This window comes from Eriocheir sinensis, chromosome 30 (assembly GCF_024679095.1).
Source record: "Eriocheir sinensis breed Jianghai 21 chromosome 30, ASM2467909v1, whole genome shotgun sequence".
NCBI lineage: Eukaryota > Metazoa > Arthropoda > Malacostraca > Decapoda > Varunidae > Eriocheir > Eriocheir sinensis.
In genome coordinates, this window is record NC_066538.1 from 936,597 (window position 1) to 962,425 (window position 25,829).

Below are 25,829 nucleotides of genomic sequence, written 5' to 3' on the forward strand. Positions count from 1 at the left end.
GTAAAGCTGGGCACAACTTTTTTTTCCTTGACGAACTAAAGAGCGCAAGGGACCTCCAACATTTCTCACCCAACATAAGCTCAAACAAGAGAGACCTCACCTTTTTCTCCTCATACTAACTGGAATGGTGGACGAGACTTGGTGAACAGAGGCAGTGTATATGTGTGTTAAGTGTGGTGCAGAGTTTGCGGCAGTGTGAGTGAGGATAATTGGGAGTTCAATGGACCATTAAACACAGGGGCGAGGGGGTGTGCGCGTGACCCAGTCTGTGCGAGGTGCCTTATGGGGTTAGGGACGACACATGCAGGCGGAGGTGCCGATGAAGGGGGTGAAAGAGGAGGAGAGAGAATGCTTCCTACACTGTGTTAAGGTGACAGAGTGCTGAGGTTGTATGGCCCTCATCCACTACCATGCTTGAGGCACACACATTGTAATCTTCAGTGGGTATAGAAGTGAGCGATTGTCAAAATAAGGAGCGTTTATGATCAGTCTTTCCTTTGACAATACTTCATCTCTATACCATGGCTAGAGTTTTTGATGGAGTGTGATTATTAAAAGTGTGTTTCTATAGGAGGAGTAAAATTCTCTAGTGGGTATAGAAGTGAACGATTGTCAAAATAAGGAGCGTTTATGATCAGTCTTTCCTTTGACAATACTTCATCTCTATACCTTGGCTAGAGTTTTTGATGGAGTGTGATTATTAAAAGTGTGTTTCTATAGGAGGAGTAAAATTCTCTAGTGGGTATAGAAGTGAGCGATTGTCAAAATAAGGAGCGTTTATGATCAGTCTTTCCTTTGACAATACTTCATCTCTATACCTTGGCTAGAGTTTTTGATGGAGTGTGATTATTAAAAGTGTGTTTCTATAGGAGGAGTAAAATTCTCTAGTGGGTATAGAAGTGAGCGATTGCCAAAATAAGGAGCGTTTATGATCAGTCTTTCCTTTGACAATACTTCATCTCTATACCTTGGCTAGAGTTTTTGATGGAGTGTGATTATTAAAAGTGTGTTTCTATAGGAGGAGTAAAATTCTCGAGTGGGTATAGAAGTGAGCGATTGTCAAAATAAAGTTAAAAATCAGTCTTTCCTTTGACAACACCCCATCTCTATACCTTGGCTAAAGTTCTGTACGGGGAATATGATTAAAAAGGAGTATTTCTAGATTAGGAGGAGCAGTCTCTAGTTGGTATAGAAGTGAGGCATTGTCAAAATAAAGTTAAAAATCAGTCCTTCCTTTGACAACACCCCATCTCTATACCTTGGCTAAAGTTCTGTACGGGGAATATGATTAAAAAGGAGTATTTCTAGATTAGGAGGAGCATAATTCTCTAGTGGTTCTATGGGCAAACACAGCACCAGAGAGTTAGAGTAAGTTCAACACGAGGGGAGGAGGAGCAGACACTTAGATATGGTAGAGATATATATGTAACACGTACACTGAGCTAAGTCGACCCTTCAACAGTAACACAACTTACTATCACCGTCTCCTATGTGAGGCACCAAAGAAAGACATCTCTATTATAAGTTAATCAACAACAGTGAATGGATAGACTTGCACAAAGCCCCCAAGACAGATTAAGAGTCATTTATTCACTTGTTATAAGGCCAAACGTTACCTGCACTCACACATGTTGAATGCTAGCTTCGGGGAATGAGCCGAGAGGGACAAAACGGCAAACAGAGAAATAGAAACGAAGGAAAAATGAATACATAAATTAGCCGAGAGGGACAAAACGACAGGCAGAGAAAGAGACGTAAGTGAAAAATAAATGCCGTAAATAGCCGAGGGACAAAACGACAGGCAGAGAAAGAGACGTAAGTGAAAAATAAATGCCGTAAGTAGCCGAGAGGGACAACAGCAAACAAGGAAGAAGAAATGTAAATGAAAATGATGCCGTAAATAGCCAAGAGGGATAATCGTCAGACAGAGAAACAGAAACGTAAGCAAAAATTAATGCTGTAAATAACTGAGAGGAACGAAACAGCAGACAGAGAAAGAGACGTAAACAAAATAATCAATACCATAAATAAGTGAATGAATAAAAAAGGCAGAGGCATTCAGGACCATCTCAAAAAAGGGAACGCTTCATAAAGAGAAAGAGACATAAGTTAAAAAAATAAATACCATAAATAAATGAATGAATAAAAGAGAGACACATTCAGGACCATCTCAAAAAAAGGGAACGTTTATGTGTGTGAACGGAACAGCCGAAGAAACAAACAAACAAACAAACAATAATAATAATAATAATAATAATCTCTTGACGAACAAACAAACAAAAAAAAGGTTAATTAGTTAGTTAGTAAGTTTTAAATATGTTAGTTAGTTGGTTTTCTTTTATGAGAGACTCAGTGATTGTCCTGTTCAGGTTTGCGGTAAGGGATGCGGGCTTGGGGCGACACTATAAAAAAATACGCCCTACACTGTTCCGAGTAGGGCAAAACATAAGAGGTTGAAATGAAGGATAAATTTGCATCCCAGAAAAGTGATGCAGGTTTAGGGCAACACTATAAAAAAATACGCCCTACGCTGCTCTGGGTAAGGCAAAACATAGATGAATTAAATGAAGAACAAATTTAAATCCCAGAAAATGAAGTATAAATCTGAGGCTTAGGGACACAGGCTCAGGGCAACGCTATAAAAAAATACGCCCTACACTGCTCCGTGAAAGCCAAAATATAGATGAATGAAAGGAAGAACAAATTTAAAGCCCAGAAAAATGAAGTATAAATCTGAGGCTTAGGGACACAGGCTCAGGGCAACGCTATAAAAAAATACGCCCTACACATCTCCGTGAAAGCCAAAATATGGATGGATGAAATGACGAATTAAACATCCCCCCAAAAATGAGGTATAGATTTAAAGTGACACATGACAGTGGCTTCTTTTATCCTCTCAAGTAGCAGAAAAATCATTATATTATGCACAGGATGACTCGCTGCATTCCAAAAGGTGTTACATGATGCAGGAGGTCAGGCAGTTTTATTTAAGCACTGTGTCGTTAACCAAACCCTGAACACAAAAACTCTTCACTAGTCGAGATAGAAAGGAAGTAAACCTCGATACTCGCGGGGAGGAACTCGCCCGCCAACTGTCTATATGGGTGCTGACATCATTGTGTATAAATGACTCTGTGGTGAATAGTAACAGCATGACAAGACAGGCAGCTAAGAACTAAGCAGCGGACGCCAGCCAGTGTGTGTTAGCCCTACGGTCTCACTAACGCCTCCTCCTCATCTTCTTCTTTCCTTGTGTTGGTGCGGGATTGCCTGAAGTTAAGTCTGTCACCTCTAGTGTTTGATGTATAATAGATGTGAGTTGCTAGACATCATCCCCTTCCTTCCTTGTGTTGGTGCGGGATTGCCTGAAGTTAAGTCTGTCACCTCTAGTGTTTGATGTATAATAGATGTGGATTGCTAGACATCATCCCCTTCCTTCCTTGTGTTGGTGCGGGATTGCCTGAAGTTAAGTCTGTCACCTCTAGTGTTTGATGTATAATAGATGTGGATTGCAAGACATCATCCCCTTCCTTCCTTGCGTTGGTGTGGGATTGCCTGAAGTTAAGTTTGTCACCTCTAGTGTTTGATGTATAATAGATGTGGATTGCTAAACATCATCCCCTTCCTTCATGATGTTTTTGTGGCTCAACTGAGGTTAGTTTTTTGATTGTCTGAAGTTAAGTCTGTCACCTCTAGTGTTTGATGTATAATAGATGTGGATTGCAAGACATCATCCCCTTCCTTCATGATGTTTTTGTGGCTCAACTGAGGTTAGTTTTGTTGTCTATAGTCTTTGATTGATAAAAATAATATAAAAATTCCTGCATATTTTCACGTAAAAGTCAATTCCATATATGAACTGATTGCCTGAAGTTAGTTTTGTCATCTCTGGTGTTTGACAGATAAAAAATTATCATATATTCTCACATGGAAGCCAAACCACAAAATTTAGTTAATGACGAAAGATCAATTAGCAACCCCGCTACCCAAGACCGAGGACGAGAAGAAGGTGAGGTCTAGGGGACAACACATGGCTGGCGGTGACTATGCTATCGGCCTTCCTAGCAGCATAAGCTCACGTTACCGGCAGCCTCGTGGTCACCTCTCACCCTTGACATTGCACCCTCTCTTTGGGGGATCTGAATGCTTATCGGAGGCACCAACGCACTGCCAGGCTTACTAGGGTGTGTTCGGCATTCGTAAACAGCTTTTCGAATAGGACTTTCTGTGTTTGGCATTTATAAACACCTTTTCGAATAGGACTTTCTGTGTTCGGCATTTATAAACACCTTTTCGAATAGGACTTTCTGTGTTCGGCATTTATAAACACCTTTTCAAATAGGACTTTCTGTGTTCAGCATTTATAAGAATAGGACTTTCTGTGTTCGGCATTTATAAGAATAGGACTTTCTGTGTTCAGCATTTATAAACACCTTTTCGAATAGGACTTTCTGTGTTCGGCATTTATAAGAATAGGACTTTCTGTGTTCGGCATTTATAAGAATAGGACTTTCTGTGTTCGGCATTTATAAGAATAGGACTTTCTGTGTTCGGCATTTATAAGAATAGGACTTTCTGTGTTCGGCATTTATAAGAATAGGACTTTCTGTGTTCGGCATTTATAAGAATAGGACTTTCTGTGTTCGGCATTTATAAGAATAGGACTTTCTGTGTTCGGCATTTATAAACACCTTTTCGAATAGGACTTTCTGTGTTCGGCATTTATAAACACCTTTTCGAATAGGACTTTCTACGTCAATATATAAAATGCAACATTCTACTCAGTTTCTGTGTCTGGAGATGGAGATTTTAATGCCCGACAGAGATGGAGAAGTACTGACACAATACTCTGATATATGTAAATGTGGAAGTTGAATTTATGAAGTCATTTTAAGGTCAGGTTAGGTTAATTTTTTCCTGATAGAAGTACTGACTGGAAAAAAGACTTTGATCGATGTATGTTTGTGTAAAAGTTGATTTCTAGACAATTTTTTAAAGGTTTCGTTAGGTTAGTTTTTTCCTTATAGAAGTACAGATTAGAAGAGCGAATATTAGGACAGAAAACGCCATTATACAGCCATTTTTTTCTAAGGCTAGGTTAAGTTATGTGCCCCCAACAAAAGTACCAATTCGAAGAAGGTCACTACGTATAACCGAACACACCCTGCGAGCTTATCTTCTAGGGGCCGAGTTTCTGTCTAATCCCTAAGAAAAAACGGCTATTACTAGTGCTATTATTTCTCTCTCTCTCTGTGGCTAGCTAGGTCACAAAATCACACACAGCACACACAGACACATCTCTCGTATCCTCATCTTCTCTTTGCTTCTCTCTCTCAAAATGCAACGGTAAAGAATGCTCTCGACACTTGACACTTGACGTTCTATTCTAGTTACGTGACGGCATGCTACGGTTACATGCATTAGTAGTAGTGTTACGAGTCTAAGCTATAACATGATACGGAGATAGATGGATAGATACAGTGATTTACAGTTAGATTGAGAGAGATTTAGATACAGGGATAGACAGAATGAATACAGAGATACAGATTGATGGAGAGAATGACAGAGAGAAATAGAAGATAGAATGATAGACTGGCAAAGAAAAGTACATAGCGACAGACAGGCATAGAGAGAGATAGAAAAACGAGTATAGAATCTTATTACTAAACTCTAAACTACATTTCCTCACTAACTTCCATACTAATATTAACCATCCAGCACACAACAGTTAGTACAATGAGCGTAGTATTAATAGAAGCACTGCAGCCCATGGGAACACACAGGCAGGCAAGGGCAGGCAGTGTTACCATGGGCGGCGGAAACAGGTTGGCGGGAAACAGTTTTAATTTCCATAGCACATGCAACTCTCATTAAGTAAGGGGGTAAGGAGACCCACCTGTCTTTTGAGCGGGAATCTAACCTTCTGAGGGCAGGGGAGAGAGAGGGGATAGGTTAGGACTGGGCTGGTTAAGCGTTGTGGGGGATATGTTCAGCTATGATAACAGCAGCGGGAGTTTGACATTCTGCACAAGACACAGAGAAATTGAGGCCTTTGTTGGGTCATGTTTAGAGAAGGGTTGTGGCCATTTCAATACTATTTTGCCTGTGCAGATATGAAGAATAGATAGGAGTTTGACATTCTGCACAAGACACAGAAATTGAGGCCTTTGTTGGGTCATGTTTAGAGAAGGGTTGTGGCCATTTTAATACTATTTTGCCTGTGCAGATATGAAGAATAGATAGGAGTTTGACATTCTGCACAAGACACAGAAATTGAGGCCTTCGTTGGGTCATGTTTAGTTAGAGAAGAAGGTTGTTTTTTTCTTCGACCATTTAAGAATCTACTTCACTTATGCAAATATAAAGAATAGATGGCAGTAGGAGTTTGACATTCTGCACAAGACACAGAAATTGAGGCCTTCGTTGGGTCATGTTTAGAGGAGGGTTGTGGCCATTTCAATACTATTTTGCCTGTGCAGATATGAAGAACAGATGGCAGTAGGAGTTTGACATTCTGCACAAGACACAGAAATTGAGGCCTTCGTTGGGTCATGTTTAGAGGAGGGTTGTGGCCATCTTAATACTACTTTGCCTGTGCAGATATGAAGAATAGATAGGAGTTTGACGTTCTGCACAAGACACAGAAATTGAGGCCTTCGTTGGGTCATGTTTAGTTAGAGAAGAAAGGTTGTGGCCATTTTACAGTAACTTTGCTTCTGTAGATTTGCTTGTGTACTTGTGTAGAATAGACAACACTAGGAATATTAAACTCTGAAGAAGGCTCAGATTTCCTTACTTGAGGCCTTTATTGGGTCATGTTTAGTTTGAGAAGAAGGGTTGTGGCCATTTTACAAGCACTTCACTTGTGTAGATATGAAGCAAAGAAGGTGTGTATTAGATATATTATACTCTGCATGACGCTCAGATTTGCTTACTTGAGGCCTTTGTTGGGTCATGTTTAGTTAGAGAAGAAGGGTTGTGGCCATTTTAAAACCACTTCACTTGTGTAGATATGAAGTATAGAAGGTGTGTATTAGATATATTATACTCTGCAGAAGGCTCAGATTTGCTTACTTGAGGCCTTTATTGGGTCATGTTTAGTTTGAGAAGAAGGGTTGTGGCCATTTTAAAACCACTTCACTTGTGTAGATATGAAGTATAGAAGGTACGAGATATATTAACCCCTTCAACACGAGGACGCGTATACTGCATCCTTGCGTGCCCCGTACCTTATCCAAGGACGCCCATACTGCGTCCTGCCTCGCTTTAGCCAATATACAAGTTATTTTATCTCTATATTTATGCTTACATCTCAAAATCATCAATTAATTTATGTTTCTTTATGTGCACCATTTAATTCTGCATGTTTTCATATATAATACATGATGATTATGTTGAGTTTATGGCTGAAAACTTGTTATATTCAATAGCGACATTTTAAATTTGGCGAGCGCGGCGATCCCGGATACGGCGCGGGGCACTGTTTTGGCCCGACCATAGTGAAGAGGTTAACCTGTACAAGGCTCAGAATTGATAACTTGGTCTTCGTCCGTTCATGGTTAAGTTTGATAGAAAAGAAGATTAGTAATGAAACTGAATGGCCTTCGTCAAATCATGGTTTCGATTGTCAGTAAGAAAAGAAGTATTGAAACTGATGAATGATGGTATGTATGTAGCAGCATACGACACACTGCACAAGCCTCAGAACTGATAACTAGGCTTTCGTTAGTTTACAGTTTTGTTTGACGGGAAAGATTTGTTGTTTCATGGTTTTGTTTGACGGATAAGAAGACTAGAAATCACAGCAATAAATGATGTTATGTATGCAGCAGGATATGACACTCGGCACAAGCTACACACTTGGTTATCAAGGCCTTCATGAGATCACCGTTTAATTCATAAGAGAAAAAAAGACTCATGACCACTCAACACTAATAAAACTTGTGCAGACAGAGAGAATTGAACACTGAGGAAGAAGGGGATCTGATGCCTTCCTAGTTATCAAGGCCTTCACGAGATCACCGTTTAATTTATAAGAGAAAAAAAATAGAATCATGACCACTCAACACTAATAACGCTTGTGCAGACATAGAGAATTGAACACTGAGCAAGAGGGGGATCTGATGCCTTCCTAGTTATCAAGGCCTTCACGAGATCACCGTTTAATTCATAAGAGAAATAGAGAGAATCATGACCACTCAACACTAATAACGCTTGTGCAGACAGAGAGAATTGAACACTGAGCAAAGGGGGATCTGATGCCTTCCTAGTTAAGCAGGGAACAACAAAATCCCATATATACTGAAACATGGAGGGGGTTATGGGTCACTACAGTAGTCTACATGTATGAGAGGGGGGGGCTATTTAGCATGTCCGACACCACAAGTCTGAAAATTCACATAGTAATTGATTCATGTTAACAAACCCTGAAGAAACTGGTTAGTACAGCCATGCACAGATGTGAAAGCATACTGACAGTGACAATGGGGCGCGGCCGTCACCACCTTGGGGACGGAAAGGCTTGGGTTACTGGCAGCCTCTTGTGTGTGTTAACTGAGTGACTGGGGACAGATAACACAGGGGGGACGGAAGCCAGCGTGATGACCCCCTTAACCTACACTCTCAGTCTGGCCAGTGACGGGAGGCTCAAGCATAAGGTGTTACGTATGAGCTGCTTTGATCATCATTATTAAAGTATTTGAAAGGCAGGGTGCTGAAATGAATACCTTGATGAGACTGGTATTCACAACCCATTGGCAGCTGTACAACCTTGACTGACTGACTGACTGATAAGGAAAAGTTGGAAAGTTTCGTTTAGTCGGCGCAACATCTGTGGTCATATGCCGGAGAGGGACAGAAGGGAAGGAATTATAGGAGAAGAGAACAGATCCCAGGAGACGGGACACAACCCCCAATCAATGCCTGGTACCCATTCACTGCTGGGTGGAAAGGGGCGTAGGGTATCGGAAAAGCCGCCCAAATTTTTCCACCCTGCCCGGGAATCGAACCCGGGCTCTCTCGGTTGAAATGAAAACCTTGATGAGACTGGTATTCACAACCCATTGGCAGCTGTACAACCTTGACTGACTGACTGATAAGGACTTTGACTGGTCTGGACAAATCAAAGTTAACTCATGGATCTAAAAACTGATACTGGGGTTAGTTCAGCACACCTTGGACAGCGTAATACAGTCTAGGATATGGATGACCCTGTTGACGAGGCCCTCTGGCAAACTGTTCTGTTCTGACAAGTCTTCAGAAACTGGTTGGGTACACAAGCTGCTCAAGACTGTGGTAAGTAATGGGAACTATGATCAAAGTTTTGTGGCACTCGAATACGTATTGCATGAAGATTAAATATCGGAAGAGCCTCCTCTGCCACTGGTCTAAGGTTCATACTATTCTGCTTCCTTCTACACCACCACCACCACTACCACCACCACTACTACTACTGTCACCATCACCACCACCACCACCACCACCACTGAAGGCCAGGAGAAGACACCATAAGAGACACAGAGAGCCGTTAATAATCACATATATTAAGTGTCTTGTTTACATCTGGGTGGAGGGCACACCGAGGATAGAACCTTTGGGGGGGGGGTTGGGGGGCTGCCGGGAGTACAATGTTAGGCTACGACACCAAGTGACGTGACGCACCAAGACGAGTAACAAGAGTGGGTGGGAGCAGGCTGGCGGGCTCGGCGGGGGGGGTGTTGCAGTCTGTTGTGCATGAATTCTCTGCTACGGACAAGGAGACTGACACAGAATACAAGGCACACCTACTGATATCCTTTGCAGGGCCTTACGGACTGCAAGTCTTGGAATGAAATCAGTCATTTATCATGGCTTTGGAGAACAGATGAGAGGCATCGTCAAGTGTTTGGGGGTAACAATATCATTAGTGAGATTACAGGAGTCAGAATGTGCATTACGATGGGCAACTTTGTATCTCAGGGGGGCTGGGCAGTAGCGCCTGAATGTCAACACGGCCGCTCTCAGTGACCACAAACCATGCAAGACTCAAAGTTGCTGGGCTCGTTACAAATCTGAGTGCAGACTGGGCTCAGAGAAATCAAAAGGTGAGTGTACCAAAAGAATTGCTGTAAAACCAGTCACTTTGCCTGGGTTAGTGATTAGTTTTGTGATGCTCCATCTACGATCGAAAACGCTCGTACTAGTAGGTTGCTGACCTGCTGTTGCCGGCGAAGGTCAGCGATCTCTTTACGATCGTCTTCCATTATTGTCTGAAGGGAGGTGACCTCTCGCTCCAGCTTCTGTTTCTCGGCCACCACCTGCGGGAGAGAGGGGGAGGAAGAGGCTGAAGTGATGGGCGGCCTGGGGTATGCGTGGAGACTGAATACTTGATGACAGGGCCGGCTAAAGCAATGCAGGAAAATGGCACTCAAAAACACTATCCTCCCTTTCTATAAATTCATTTCAGCTTTAATTGCTTTAGTGTGCTGAGAGGGAGTGCCAGAACAGCGAGAGGTGGAGACACTTATCATGCAGCCACCCCCTGGAGGGAAGTTCCTGTGGGGGAGCAGGGCGTCAGAGGCATAGATAGATAGATAGTCCATCATACTGAATCATCAAGCCTCACCTCCTCATACTGCATCCTCAGGTTCTGCAGGGCTGTGTAGGCCGCCCGCTCCTGCTTCCTGTAGTAGTCCACGTCCTTCATGGTGTTCTCGTACTTCCTGGTGATGTCCATGTTTTGCCTGGGGGAGGAAAGGAGAAGCACACCATTACCAGAAGCAAGTAGGAATTGTTCACAGTAAACTCAAAGGGGACGGAGTCTGGTGCAACGTTGTCAGATTGTCGTACTCAGCCTCTTAGATTTACCAACTTCCGACCCAAAACCTTTCTCCTGGGCCTCAATAATGAGATTCCTTTATATTTATTGTTAAAATAGTTAATTCCTTATGTTTCTTGGCAATACTAAGGGGTCAGAAACCAGTAAATACTATGCTCTGAGTACGATAATCTGGCAACAGAGTCTGGTGTGCTGATAGTGTTGGAACTGACGTCAAGGGAATGGCCCAGGAAGGGAGAACTTGTAATACTGGTGTTAGTCTGCCTATGGAAATAAATACTAAATGCTACTAAACATCAAGGGAATGGCCCAGGAAGGGAGAACTTGTAATACTGGTGTTAGTCTGCCTATGGAAATAAATATATACTAAATAATACTAAACTTCAAGGGAATGGCCCAGGAAGGGATAATTTGCAAGATTGGCATTATTCTGTCTCTGAGGAGGGAAAGTCAAGCCATCAGCAAGAATTAGTAAACTGTGACTTGCAGCTTTACCAAAACAATGTACAGTGATGGCATGTGTTCTGGGTCTGAATATTCAAACAATCATACTAAAAATTAAAGAACAGATTTTTTTGAGGGTGCAGAGTTGACACATGACTAAAATTAACTGCTGTGAGGGTGTCTGCGCATCCTAGAACTTTGCAGTAATCCTAAACTTGCAATATTACCAACTTTCTGTCTCTTACTATAAAAATAAAAGAATAGATTTTTTTGAGGGTGCAGAGTTGACACATGACTAAAATTAACTGCTGCGTGGGTGTCTGTGCATCTTAAAACTTTGCAGTAATCCTAAACTTGCAATATAACCAACTTTCTGCCTCTTACTATAAAAATAAAAGAATAGATTTTTTTGAGGGTGCAGAGTTGACACATGACTAAAATTAACAGCTGTGAGGGTGTCTGCGTATCCTAAAACTCTGCAGTAATCCTAAACTTGCAATATTACCATGTGTTCTGGGTCCGAATATTCTTACAATCATACTAAAAATTAAAGAACAGATTTTTTTGAGGGTGCAGAGTTGACACATGACTAAGATTAACAGCTGTGAGGGTGTCTGTGCATCTTAAGACTTTGCAGTAATCCTAAACTTGCAATATTACCAACTTCTGCCTCTTACTATAAAAATAAAAGAACAGATTTTTTTGAGGGTGCAGAGTTGACACATGACTAAAATTAACAGCTGCGTGGGTGTCTGTGCATCTTAAGACTTTGCAGTAATCCTAAGCTTGCAATATTACCACTTCCCTGCCTCTCACTATAAAAATAAACCAATAAAAAAAAGTCAATGTTGTCCCTTACTTGAGGAGGCCCTGCACCTCCGCCATGGCCTTCTCACACTGCATCTTGAGGCTCTCGTAGTCCCTGGTGGTGGCCTGGCCCTTGTCGCCCTGCTTGAGGGTCCCTGCGCCCACCAAGAGGAAGGTCACACACATGAAGTAAATATATGATAACTGGTTGGGTTAGGTAAGTTTAGGATATCTTTTTAAACACATAACAGGCAGTGACTTGTGGTAGAGATTAGCATAGAAAGAGCCCTCTGTGTTAGATAGATAGACTCATTACTGAAGAAGCATATGTGAATTTACTGAGTACAAGAAAAAAAACCGTTTGGGTTAGGTTAAGTTTAGGGTCACTTTTTAAACACATAACAGGCAGTGACTTGTGGTAGAGATTAGCAAAGAAAGAGCCCACTGTGTTAGATAGATAGACTCATTACTGATGAAGCATATGTGAATTTACTGAGTACAAGAAAAAAACTGTTTGGGTTAGGTTAAGTTTAGGGTCACTTTTTAAACACATAACAGGCAGTGACTTGTGGTAGAGATTAGCATAGAAAGAGCCCACTGTGTTAGATAGATAGACTCATTACTGAAGAAGCATATGTGAATTTACTGAGTACAAAAATATAACTGTTTGGGTTAGGTTAGGTTAAGTTTAGGGTCTCTTTTTAAACACATAACAGGCAGTGACTTGTGGTAGAGATTAGCATAGAAAGAGCCCACTGTGTTAGATAGATAGACTCATTACTGAAGAAGCATATGTGAATTTACTGAGTACAAGAAAAAAAACTGTTTGGGTTAGGTTAAGTTTAGGGTCACTTTTTAAACACATAACAGGCAGTGACTTATGGTAGAGATTAGCATAGAAAGAGCCCACTGTGTTAGATAGATAGACTCATTACTGAAGAAGCATATGTGAATTTACTGAGTATGAAAATATAACTGTTTGGGTTAGGTTAAGTTAGGTTCAGGGTCTTCACACACATGACAGGCAGTGACTCATGGTAAAGATTAGCAAAGAAAGGGTTCACTGTATTAAATAGATAGATGAATATATATAAACAGAGAGAGGGGGGTGGAGCAAAAGAAGGAGGGTAGGAAGTGTTGAGTTCTATATATTATCAGATCAGTGAAGGAAGAAAGAACCCAAGGAAGAAGAAAGAAATGGTAGATGGAATGAAAGTCGTAGATGGATGAAGGGAGAAAAGAAGGAAGACAGGAGGAAGGAAGGAAATAAGGGAAGAAGAAAGGAGAGAAAGAAGAGAAGAAAGGAAGGAAGGAGAAGAAACAAATGAAGGAAACTGAGAATGAAGGAAACAAAGAAAGAAAGGAGAGAGAGACAGAAGAATAGAAGGAACCAAAAAGCGAAGAAAGAAAGAAGGAAAGCACTGAATGAAAGAAGGAGAGAGAGAGAGAGAGAGAGAGAGAGAGAGAGAGAGAGAGAGAGAGAGAGAGAGAGAGAGAGAGAGAGAGAGAGAGAGAGAGAGAGAGAGAGAGAGAGAGAGAGAGAGATAATGAAGGAAATGGAGGAAAGTTTGAGAGGTAATGGAAGGAAAGAAGTTGGAGAAAGACGGAAGGAACGAAGGAAGAAAGGAAGGAAGAAAGAATTAATACGAGAGAGAGAGAGAGAGAGAGAGAGAGAGAGAGAGAGAGAGAGAGAGAGAGAGAGAGAGAGAGAGTGTGTGTGTGTGTGTGTGTATCAGGCAGTGTAGCTATGTTGTGTACCGTAGTTGGCCGGCTGGTCCCCGTGCTGCACCGCCACCAGCTTGTTGAGGGCCTCGTCCCGCTCCCGCGCCACCTTCTTCAGCTCCTTCTTCATGATATCGCGGTCCGTGGTCACGATCTGGAGGAGAGGCAACACGAAAGATAGAATTAAAAGGTCTCTTCATCTCCCCTTGGCTACACACACACACACACACACACACACGAAGTTAAGTAAAAAATAAGTGAAATAAAAAGGAGACAGTTATTATATGTGAAGAAATTCAATCTATCTCCCATTTTAAACTACTAGTGATAAATTAAAGAAAATAAAGTATAGAAGTCCTATCTTCAGTCTTATAATTATGTGGCCCTGTCCCTTCTATGCAGTGTTACCAGACAAAAAATACTACTACTCCTACGACTAGCCTACTACTTCTACTACTACTACTACTACTACTACTACTACTACTACTGCTATACTACTACTACTACTGCTATACTACTACTACTACTACTACTAAGTAAAAAAAAAGTACAATAAAATAAAATAAAGGGAAGCACTGAATAAAAACAGCAAAGATATGAATAAATAAATAAATGAATAAATAAATAGAAAACGAATAACAGAATATATACATTAAAAACAACAAAACCAGAGAAAGAAGAGAAAAAAGAAGAAAATATATGATGACAAAATAAATTCCTTCATATCAGAAGAAGAATGCAAGAAGAATGTTGGACTCTTGTTGGTTAGGGGAGAGGACAAGGGTTCGATTCCCCGGCCTGATCATGTGCTAGACTCGTGGACGCCTACAGCAGTATTACCAACACAAGAGAGATAGATAGATAGATAGGGAGAGAGAGGGGGCGAGAGCGAGCGAGCGAGCGAGAGAGAGAGAGAGAGAGAGAGAGAGAGAGAGAGAGAGAGAGAGAGAGAGAGAGAGAGACGAGGAAAACACGAAGAAGAGGAGAGAAGCATAAAAAGATAAAAAGAAGAAGAAGAAGAAAGGTCAAGGAATACATGAGATAAGAGAGAGGAGGAAAAAGTTGATAAATATGGGAGATGAGAGAAAATGAAGAAAGGAGAGAGAGAGAGAGAGAGAGAGAGAGACATAAGAAAAAAAAAAAGGGAAGGAAAGTTGGAGGAGAGGAGACGAAATAAAAACGGAGATAGAAGAAAAAGACAAACAAAATGAAAGAGAAAAACAGGAAACGAAGGAAAGGAAGAGGAAAGAGAAAAGAGGATGAGAGAGAAAACAAAGGAAAGGCGAATGGCGTCATGGAGGAAAGAGGAGAATAAAGATGAGGAAAGAAAGGGAAAAAAAATAAAGGAGGAGGGAAAGGAAGAAAGAGAGGGAGTGGGAAGGACATGATAAGGGAGGAGGAGGAGGAGAAGGAGGAGGAGGAGGAGGAGGAAGACGAAATGAAGGAAGAGAAGGAGGAGGAGGAGAAAAAGAAGGAGTAAGAGAAAGAGGAAGGAAAAAGAAGTGGAAAAACAAAATAAACGAAGACAAGGAGGAGGTGGAGGAGGAGGAAGACGAGGAAGACGAAATGGAGGAAGAGAAGGAGTAAGAGAAAGAGGAAGGAAAAAGAAGTGGAAAAACAAAATAATCGAAGACAAGGAGGAGGAGGAGGAGGAAAGAGACAGAAGAGGAGGAGGAGGAGGAAGAGGAGGAAAACGGGAGATGATGAAATCGAAAAGGAGGAAGAAAAAAAATAAAATAAGGAATTGTACAAGACGAAGAAATCACCAAGAGTTGAGAATATCGTTGACAGAGTTTATGATTAAAAAAATAAATTAAATAAAACATGGCATCAAGAATCTAGGTAAACAGTTATATAGATTAAATAACAAACACACACACACACACACACACACACACACACAAACCCCATTGAAATACACACTCGGCAAAGCTTAGGCCTATATATTCTTCAGTCGCTTGTCATAACGTTTTTTTTTTGCACAAGAACTACGATTATATATTAGATCTACCCAATAACGTATAAAGTACAACCTGGCTTCTCTTACAACGTAACGATTTCCACGGTTAACAAGGGAGGCATTAGGCTAAGTTAGGTTGCTAGGCTATTGTTTTCCGCTTACGCCTCTCACATAAATTATTTCCAAAGGGCAGAAAGGATATCAATAGGGTTGTAATGGGTGTTTCTGTAGGCTCATGGCACAGAAGAAGGGTCACACTACCACCAGGGTCATAAAACTACCCCTGGAAATGCTCACTACTCCTACGAAAGCCTTGTCAAATGTGTGTTCAATGTTTTTTTTTTTTTTCAGACGCCTCCATCTTTCGCATCAAGTATTTTCAAAGGCCCCAAAATGACATCAATCGGGTTCTGATGGGTGTTTCTGTAGGTTCATGGTATAGACAAAATGTTAAACTACCACCAGGGTCATAAAGCTACCCCTGGAAATGCCCACTACTCCTACGAATGACTTGTCAAATGTGTTTATGTTCAGGGTCAGTTTTCCCAGACATCAACTAATTCCAAAGGCCGAAAAAGGGCATCAATCGGGTTGTAATGGGTGTTTCTGTAGGTTCATGGTACAGAAGAAATGTTAAACTACCACCAGGGTCATAAAACTACCCCTGGAAATGCCCACTACTCCTACGAAAGCCTTGTAAATGTGTGAGCTTGGGCGATATAGTCCTTGATAAAACCAGATATAACAGAAAAGTGGATAAAAATGGGAGGATGTGGATAGCGTGGATGGAAAGAGCAAAGACAGACCTATGAGTGGATACAAGAAGGTGGATGAGCAATAAGTGGATAGTGGAAGACCTATAAGAATCAATGACCTTAGTTTAACCACCAGGAATAACAGAACAGGATAACAGAATAACAGCAGGAACAGCAGAAAAGTGGATAAAGATGGGAGGATATGGATAACGTGGATGGAAAGAGCAAAGACAGACCTATGAGTGGATACAAGAAGGTGGAGGAACTATGATTGGAAAGTGGAAGGCCTATAAGAATCATTGACCTTAGTTTAACCCCACGATACGACAGCGGTTCTTTGCTATACTACAAGGAAAATACTGCCCGGATGTGCTTGAAATGAGTGAAAAATAAAGACAAAAACATCCATTGATTTTGAAAAGGAAAATACTAATACCCGGATGTGTTTGAGGTCATCTGACAGTTACCAACCACGGATGAAAATGTTGCCAATGTCTTAAAACCAGAACCTTCACTTATGTACATGTGTGAAGTAGTGTTATACGACCATATGCAATAGGTAGAGGATCATAAACACATTGTAGATAAAAGTTCCAATAGTTATAAGTGTCATTGAAAGAAGGGAGAATAAAAATGAGGAAAGAAAATGAGGAAAAAAAATGAAAGGAGAAGGGAAAGAAGGGAAGACGAGGAGGAAAAGGAGGAAGAGGAGGAAGACGAAAGGGAAGAAGAGGAGGAGGAGAAGAAGAATGGAAGGAGTAAGAGAAGGAGGAAGGAAAAATAAATGGAAGAACATGCGGTTAACAGGCTTGATAATAAATGGTTGAATCCTATCGCCTTCAAACCAGGCTCATAACGTGTCAGAGTGTGCAATATTGTGTTGTATATGTGTCATGGAGATCAGACGGGGATATTCAAATGCCCGCAACAGTCTGCACATAAGCTCGGTGGTAATGGTGGTGGTAATGGTGGTGGCAGTGGTGGTGGTGGTGGTGGTGGAGCGAGTAACATGATCCACTGTGAATTAGGAGCAGCTGGGTGGTGGTGGTGGTGGTGGTTGGTGGTGCGGTATACAAGGAAAGTCGTAGTGGTGGTGGTGATGGTGGTGGTGGTGGTGTGGTGTATTGGTGTAGCTACTGTGGTGTTGAGGATATTGTTGATGGCGTTGGTGAAAGGATAGCACACACACACACACACACACACACACACACACACACACACAACAGGAAGAGGCAGTCCGTCTTTTCCCATATTCCTTGTGTTGCATCACCACCTGTTGAACCAGCTGGCGGCCTTCCTGCACCCGTCCACACACCGCCACCGCCTCCACCACCACAAGGGCGTTCCCACCACCCCCTCCCCCCCAGCGCCACGCCCTCCGCCAAGGCGCCACTCTACAACCCTCGACCTCCGCCGGAGTTCACGGCGCAGCTCACGCCGTGGTCACGTCACCGCCGCCTCAAGGGCGCGGCAAGGTCTTGGGGCTTACCGCGGGCGTGGAGGCGTCAGCGGCTGTCTTGTGTCGCCGGGTGGCAGCCCGCACGGCCCCGAGGGCGGCCCGCGGACGCCGCCTCACCGCCCGCACCGCCGCCCACAGCCCCTGCCGCAGCGCGCTGCCGCCCCGGGACATCAGCTTGGCCCCGGCGGCCAGAGAGCTGCGGGGGCCGGGGCCGGGGCTGGGGGCAGTGGCGTGGGCGGGGGCAGGGGCTGGGGCAGGGCTAGGGGCGGGGGAGCCAGGGTCCTGCCTGGGGGCGTCCTGGCCCCGCTCCTCGCTCACCCACACTCGCCTCCTGACGGCGGCCAGGCTGGGCCGCGGCAGCCGCGCCGGCAACAGCCGCAGCTTGGTGCTCAGGGGCTGCCGCGACGCAGCCACGCCCGCCACGCGCCCGTACACACGCCCGCCGCCCTCCGCCAGCATGCTGCACGCCCACGCCGCCCTGGCCTGGATCTCGCCCCCGCCGCCCATCCGGGGTAGGCGCCGCGGCCTGGCGGGGGTCACGCCGCTGGCACGCCCCACTGGATGGCCCAGGGGCGCGGCACACACACACACACACACACACACACTCGTCTGCCCCGCCGCGAGGGAACGACACGACACGGTGTGCTCGGCGGCAGGAGCGGCACAACACACGCACGCACACCCGCACGGGCACCGCCACACTGCCGCCCCGCCCCGCCCCGCCGACACCCACGCCACCCAACACCACTTGGCACGCCGGGGCGGGGCGGGGAAGGGGGAGGGGGAGGGAGTCCTTGGAAGGATAGGGAGAAGTCCTTGATGACAGACGCGCCTCAGCACTGAAGACGGGGAGGGAGGGGGGGGGGGAAGAGCAAAGTGAGGAGGTGCAGGAGCTGGGGGTGACGCAGGGCGGCGGTGGTGACGGATGGCAGGGGTGTGGCAGAAGGGTGACGATGGTGGTGCGGTAGGGTGGGAGGAGGGGTGACAGGGTGTGTGTGGGCGGGGGTGACAGGGGTGTGGGCGGGGTGTGACGCAGTTCCCTTGGTCGGGTGTTATTGCCTCAAGTAGCTGTGTGGCGAGGCACTGTTCGGCTGGCCCTAGACCCCTCCCCCCTCCTCCTCCTCCTCCTCTTCCCTCTCTCACTCAAGACATCCTCCTCCTCCTCCTCCTCCTCCTCCTCCAGCAGTCTGCCCTCATGCCCTCACTCACCCTTCTGCCCCCACTCAAGACACTCCCTCCTCCTCCTACTCTTCTTCTTCTTCTTCTTCTTCTTCTTCCTTCTCCTTTCTCCTCCTCCTCCTCCTTCTTTTCCTCCTCCTCGCCTATCAACACCACGACACATTACCACCACCGCCACCACCACCATTACTACCACAAGAGAGAGAGAGAGAGAGAGAGAGAGAGAGAGAGAGAGAGAGAGAGAGAGAGAGAGAGAGAGAATTAGATAAATTTAGCCATGACTAGGAAAAAAGAGATACGGGTGTGTTTATAGACAAACAGACCAACAGACCAACAGACTTACTCACACAGACAAAAGAAGGCAAAGAAAACAGAAAAAAATGTCTATACAAAACAAAGAAACAATTAAGCAGTCGAAGATAAGAAGGACAAGAAACAAAAGAAGGGAAGGACAATAAAGGAAGGAAAGAAGGGAAGGGAATAGAAGTAGAAAAGACAATACAGAAAGGAAAGAAGGGAAGGACAATAAAGAAACAAAAGGACAATAAACAAAGGAAGAATAAAGAAAGGAAAGAAGGGAAGGGAAGGGAAGGAAGCGGAGAAATAAAATGAGAGAAAACAAGGAAGAGAGAGACGGAAGAAAAGGAACACATGAAGGAAAGGAAGACAGACAAAGTAAGAAAATGAAGTGAATGTATGGAAGATGCGGTTAGCTTGCCGGCGCCACTATAAACAAATTCGCCTGCGCCACAACGGGACGAGGCCAACCACCAAGCACCACCGAGAAAGCCTACCCCAGTCATAGGCCTAAACGTACCCCCCCCCACCTCACATACACCATTGAAAAAGAGAAACATGAGAAAAAAAGTATTGAGCCCAGTCATAGGCCTAAACGTACCCCCCCCCCCTCCTCACATACACCATTAAAAAAGAGAAACATGAGAAAAAAAGTACTGAGCCCAGTCATAGGCCTAAACGTACCCCCCCCCCTCCTCACATACACCATTAAAAAAGAGAAACATGAGAAAAAAAGTATTGAGCCCAGTCATAGGCCTAATCGTACCCCCCTCCTCACATACACCATTAAAAAGAGAAACATGAGAAAAAAAGTATTGAGACCTGTCATAGGCCTAAACGTACCTCCTCACATACACCATTTAAAAAGAGAAACATGAGAAAAAAAGTATTGAGCCCAGTCATAGGCCTAAACGTACCCCCCCCCCACACACCTCACATACACCATTAAAAAAGAGAAACATGAGAAAAAAGTATTGATCGGCATTACCCAGGAAGGACAGACGAATCGTTCCGGGTAAACTTGGATTCGCTTGCCTCGACGGCTTCACAAACTTTGCCGCGACCCCCTCCAGGCGCCGACGACCCCTCCAGACCCTTTTCCTCCTACTCCTCCTTCTTCTTATTTTTCCTTCTTTTTCCTTCCTGTTCTCCTTCCTTTCTTCTGTTGGCGTTTTTTTTTTGTCATTTAATTTTCACATTCTCAAAATTATTCTTGTTTTTTCTGTTTTTTTTCTTTTTCTTCTTCTTCTTCTCCTTTTTCTTTTCTTCCTCCTCCTCCTTCTTCTTCTCTTTTTTCTTCTTCTTTTTTTTTCTTCTTTTTCTTCTCCTCCTCCTCCTCCTTCTTCTTCTGTCTTCTGGTTTCTTTTCTTCCTTTTTTTTCCTTAATTTTCCTTTATTTTCAATCTTTTCCTTTCTCTACGTCTTCCTCTCCCTTGTTCTTTCTTTTTTTCTTCTTTTTCTTGTTTTTTCTTCCTTTTCATATCTCTACTTTCCTTCCTTTTCCTTTTTTTTCCTAAATTTTCCTTTATTTTCAATCTTTTCCTTTCTCTACGTCTTCCTCTCCCTTATCTCCTTCCTTCCCATTCACTTCCTTTTTCCATCTTTTTTTTCCCTTATCTCCCCTCATCTTTTATTCTTTATCTCCTTCTTTTTCTTTCTCTTCCTTGTTCTTGTTCTTGTTCCCTCTTCCTATGTTCTTGTGTTCTCCCCTTCCCTCTCTTTCGTTTTAATTCTCCTTCCTTCCTTCCTTCCTTCCTTCTTTCTCTAACTTCTCTCCATTTCTCACTTCTTTCTTCTCTCCTTCCATTACCTCTCAAACTTTCCTCCATTTCCTTCATTATCTCTCTCTCTCTCTCTCTCTCTCTCTCTCTCTCTCTCTCTCTCTCTCTCTCTAACTCTCTCTTTCTTCCTTCCTTCCTTTCTTTCCTTCCTTCCTTCCTTTCTTTCCTTCCTTCCTTCCTTCTTCCTCCCATATTCCCTTCCTCCTCCTCCTCCTCCTCCTCCTCTTCCTCCATCAATCAGGTTCTTCGGGTTGTGTTCTGATATTCACACACACACACACACACACACACACACACACACACACACACACACACACACACATGTACACAATTAATTTATTTACATATATATTATAGTTATGTAATTAGTTATTCATTTTATTAACGTTGTGTGTGTGTGTGTGTGTGTGTGTGTGTGTGTGTGTGTGTTCAGTACAAAAGCAATTAAAGTGTCATTTAGAGCTACATAATTCTCTCTCTCTCTCTCTCTCTCTCTCTCTCTCTTAGAAGTTTGGACAGTTTAGAACCCTTAAAATCCTCCTCTTCTTCCTTTTCCTCCTCCTCCTCCTCCTTTTCTTCTTCCTCCTCCTCTTCTTCCTTCTCCTCCTCTTCTTCTTCTCCTCCTCCTCTCTGTGTCACTATGTCCTCTTCCTCTTCCTCTTTCTCCTCTTCATCCTTCCTCTTCCTCCTCCTCCTCTTCTTCCTTCTCCTCCTCCTCCTCCTCTCTGTATCACTATGTCCTTTTCCTCTTCCTCTTTCTCCTCTTCATCCTTCCTCTTCCTCCTCCTCCTCCTCCTCCTCTTCTTCCTAATCCTCAGTACGTGTCCACCCCATCCAGTCTATCCTGATGGACACACACACACACACACACACACACACACACACACACACACACACACACACACACACACACACACACGGAAAAAAAAAACGGTCTCTCTCCCTTTCCTTTCCTTTCTTTCCTTCCTTTTCTTCCCTTCCCTTCTCTTTCCCTTTCTTTCCTTTTCTTTCCTTCCCCTTCTTTTCCTTCCTTTCCTTTCCTTTCCCTTCCCTTCCCTTTCCTTCCTTTTCTTCCCTTTCCTTCCTTTTCTTCCCTTTCCTTCTCTTTCATTTCCTTTCCTTTTCTTTCCTTCCCTTCCCTTTCTCTTCCTTCTCTTCCCTTCCTCTCCTTCCTTTCCTTTCCCTTCCCTTCATTTTCTAAAACTACTCTTCTTCCTCTTCCTCCACAATTTATCACACTCCTCCTCCTCCTCCTCCCTCTCTTCCTTCCTTCCTTCCCTTCTTAAATCCTCTCTCTCTCTCTCTCTCTCTCTTCATCCTCCTATTATTTTTCACACTCCTCAGCTTACCTCCTCCTCCTCCTCCTCCTCCTCCTCCTCCTCTTCCTTCCTTCCTCTCACTTCTTATCTTCTCTCCCTCTCTTCCTCTCTTAATTCTCCTGACGCCTCCTGTCCATGCCTTTCAATGTGTCACTTTCTCTTTTGTTCTCTTCTTCCTCCTCCTCCTCCTCCTCCTCCTCTTCCTCCTCCTCCTCCTCCTCTTCTTCTTTCTGGCTAAGGGGAAGGATAGTGCTTGGTTGGTTGCTCTCTCTCTCTCTCTCTCTCTCTCTCTCTCTCTCTCTCTCTCTCTCTCTCTCTCTCTCTCTCTCTCTCTCTCTCTCAGCATCCATTTAACACTCTATAAAGGATCTAATACTCTATCCTAACCTTAATCCTCCTTCATATCTTCAATTCGTCTATTAATCTATTCGTGTATCTATAAATCCTGACATACGATAGATAAATAGATAGATAGCTAGAGAGAGAGAGAGAGAGAGAGAGAGAGAGAGAGAGAGAGAGAGAGAGAGAGAGAGTTATCTGGCATCAATTGAGGTGGGTAATGGGTTTCAGTCTGGGTCAAGTCTATCTCTCTGTATGCGAGTTCTCTAATCAGTAAAGCAATTCATTCACCTATAGATTTGAAGCTCTGAATACGAGTCTCTCCTTATCACCGTAGTACCCCGAATCCAGTCATTTCGTATCCTATCTGCCCTCGTCACCCAGCATATCCACCTCAGCATCCTCATCTCCCTTCTTGCATCTTTTTCAACGCCCGTGTCTCCGCTTCGTACAACAACACTGGGCTCACTACCGTCTTGTACACCATCCGGGCATTTCGTATCCTATCTGCCCTCGTCACCCCGCATATCCACCTCAGCATCCTCATCTCCGTGACATCCAGCTTCCCTCCTTGCATCTTTTTCAACGCCCGTGTCTCCGCTTCGTACAACAACACTGGGCTCACTACCGTCTTGTACACCATCCGGGCATTTCGTATCCTATCTGCCCTCGTCACCCAGCACATCCACCTCAGCATCCTCATCTCCGTGACATCCAGCTTCCCTTCTTGCATCTTTTTCAACGCCCGTGTCTCCGCTTCGAACAACAACAACACTGACCGTCTTGTACAACATCTGGTCATTTCGTATCCTATCTGCCCTCGTGACCCCGCACATTCATCTCAACATCCTCATCTCTGTGACATGCAGCTTCCCTTCTTGCATCTTTTTCAACGCCCATGACCAACATAATAATTTCACATAATTTTCCTGGCGGCTCCCATTAGCACTGTTTCCCAGGGTCATTAGCAGGGTATTCAGGGGTGACTTTACTGTTCAAGGTGCAGAAGCCACGTCTAACTATCCCAGCACCACTCTGTCTCTGTCTTCCCTAACATAACAGTCTCCCATTAGCACTGTTTCCCAAGGCCATTAACAGGGTATTCAGGGATAACTTTACTGTTCAGGGTGCAGAAGGCTTGTCTAACTATCCCAGCACCACTCTGTCTCTGTCTTCCCTAACATAACAGTCTCCCAATACCACTGTTTCCCACGGCCATTAACAGGGTATTCAGGGGTGACTTTACTGTTCAAGGTGCAGAAGCCAAGTCTAACTATCCCAGCACCACCCTGTCTCTGTCTTCCCTAACATAACAGTCTCCCAATACCACTGTTCCCCAAGGCCATTAACAGGGTATTCAGGGGTGACTTTACTGTTCAAGGTGCAGAAGGCTTGTCTAACTATCCCAGCACCACCCTGTCTCTGTCCTCCCTAACATAACAGTCTCCCAATACCACTGTTTCCCAGGGTGATTAACAGGGTATTCAGGGGTGACATTTCTGTTCAAGATGCAGAAGGCTTGTCTAACTATCCCAGCACCACTCTGTCTCTGTCTTCCCTAACATAACAGTCTCCCATCACCACTGTTTCCCAAGGCCATTAACAGGGTATTCAGGGGTGACTTTACTGTTCAAGATGCAGAAGGCTTGTCTAACTATCCCAACACCACTCTGTCTCTGTCTTCCCTAACATAACAGTCTCCCAATACCACTGTTCCCCAAGGCCATTAACAGGGTATTCAGGGGTGACTTTACTGTTCAGGGTGCAGAAGGCTTGTCTAACTATCCCAGCACCACTCTGTCTCTGTCTTCCCTAACATAACAGTCTCCCAATACCACTGTTCCCCAAGGCCATTAACAGGGTATTCAGGGGTGACTTTACTGTCTCCGCTCCGTACAACACTGGTCTCACTACCGTCTTGTACACATTTCCTTTTATCCTAGCACTGATTTTCTTGTATACATCGACGCCTTCGATAATCATTCTCAGCACCTCCATGATGGCTTATCCAGCGTGTCCTCACCTTCAGCTCGGCGCGGAGTAAAGCCACGTTGCTCTGCTCCATGTTATAGTCGTGGGAGCTGACGAGGGCGGCGGAGGTCTGCGGCGAGGCGGCGGGGAACGCGCGGCCCTCCGTGGCGCCCGTGGACGAGGCGGAGCTCTTCTTGTCCTCGCACTCACTGTCGCTCGTCACGCCCACCAGGGAGCCTGAAGGGAGGGAAGGGGAGTTAGACAGGTCAGGTGGAAAGGCTCGTAAATTTAGCTTAGGTTAGAATGGTTTAGCTTATATTAGAGAAAGAGGGAGCTGTATTAGAGAAAGAGGGGACTGTATTAAGAGAAAGAGGGGATTGTATTAGAGAAAGAGGGGATTGTATTAGAGAAAGAGGGGATTGTATTAGAAGGGAGGGAAGGGAAGTTAGATAGGTCAGGTGGAAAGGCTCGTAAATTTAGCTTAGGTTAGAATGGTTTAGCTTATATTAGAGAAAGAGGGAGCTGTATTAGAGAAAGAGGGGATTGTATTAAAGAAAGAGGGGATTGTATTAGAGAAAGAGGGGATTGTATTAGAAGGGAGGGAAGGGAAGTTAGACAGGTCAGGTGGAAAGGCTCGTAGATTTAGCTTAGGTTAGAATGGTTTAGCTTATATTAGAGAAAGAGGGAGCTGTATTAGAGAAAGAGGGGATTGTATTAAAGAAAGAGGGGACTGTATTAGAGAAGAGAGGGAAGGGGAGTTAGATAGCTTAGGTGGAAAGGCTTGTAAATTTAGTTTAGGTTAGAATGGTTTTGCTTATATTAAAGAAAGAGGGAATTGTATTAGAGAAAGAGGGGATTGTATTAAAGAAAGAGAGGATTGTATTAGAGAAGAGAGGGAAGGGGAGTTAGATAGCTTAGGTGGAAAGGCTTGTAAATTTAGCTTAGGTTAGAATGGCTTAGCTTATATTAGAGAAAGAGGG

The 25,829-nt window shown here is 44.0% G+C and overlaps 1 protein-coding gene and 1 long non-coding RNA gene across 2 annotated transcripts in view; one reads left to right on the forward strand and one right to left on the reverse strand.

The window, feature by feature from the left end:
* LOC127005733 (disks large homolog 5-like) overlaps positions 1-25,829 on the reverse strand; it is a 139,375-nt gene that overhangs the window by 30,303 nt on the left and 83,243 nt on the right. The window contains exons 3-9 of the mRNA XM_050874845.1: positions 24,902-25,086; positions 13,826-13,943; positions 12,120-12,222; positions 10,604-10,721; positions 10,194-10,295; positions 5,897-5,923; positions 1,476-1,487 (exon numbers count right to left, since the gene is read on the reverse strand). Of these exons, the coding sequence (XP_050730802.1) occupies positions 1,476-1,487; positions 5,897-5,923; positions 10,194-10,295; positions 10,604-10,721; positions 12,120-12,222; positions 13,826-13,943; positions 24,902-25,086 (665 nt within the window). The remainder of the gene's footprint in view (positions 1-1,475; positions 1,488-5,896; positions 5,924-10,193; positions 10,296-10,603; positions 10,722-12,119; positions 12,223-13,825; positions 13,944-24,901; positions 25,087-25,829) is intronic.
* On the forward strand, positions 5,932-8,179 carry LOC127005383 (uncharacterized). The gene is made up of 2 exons (XR_007758463.1): positions 5,932-7,026; positions 7,166-8,179. It is a non-coding gene; the product is annotated as an uncharacterized LOC127005383 (long non-coding RNA).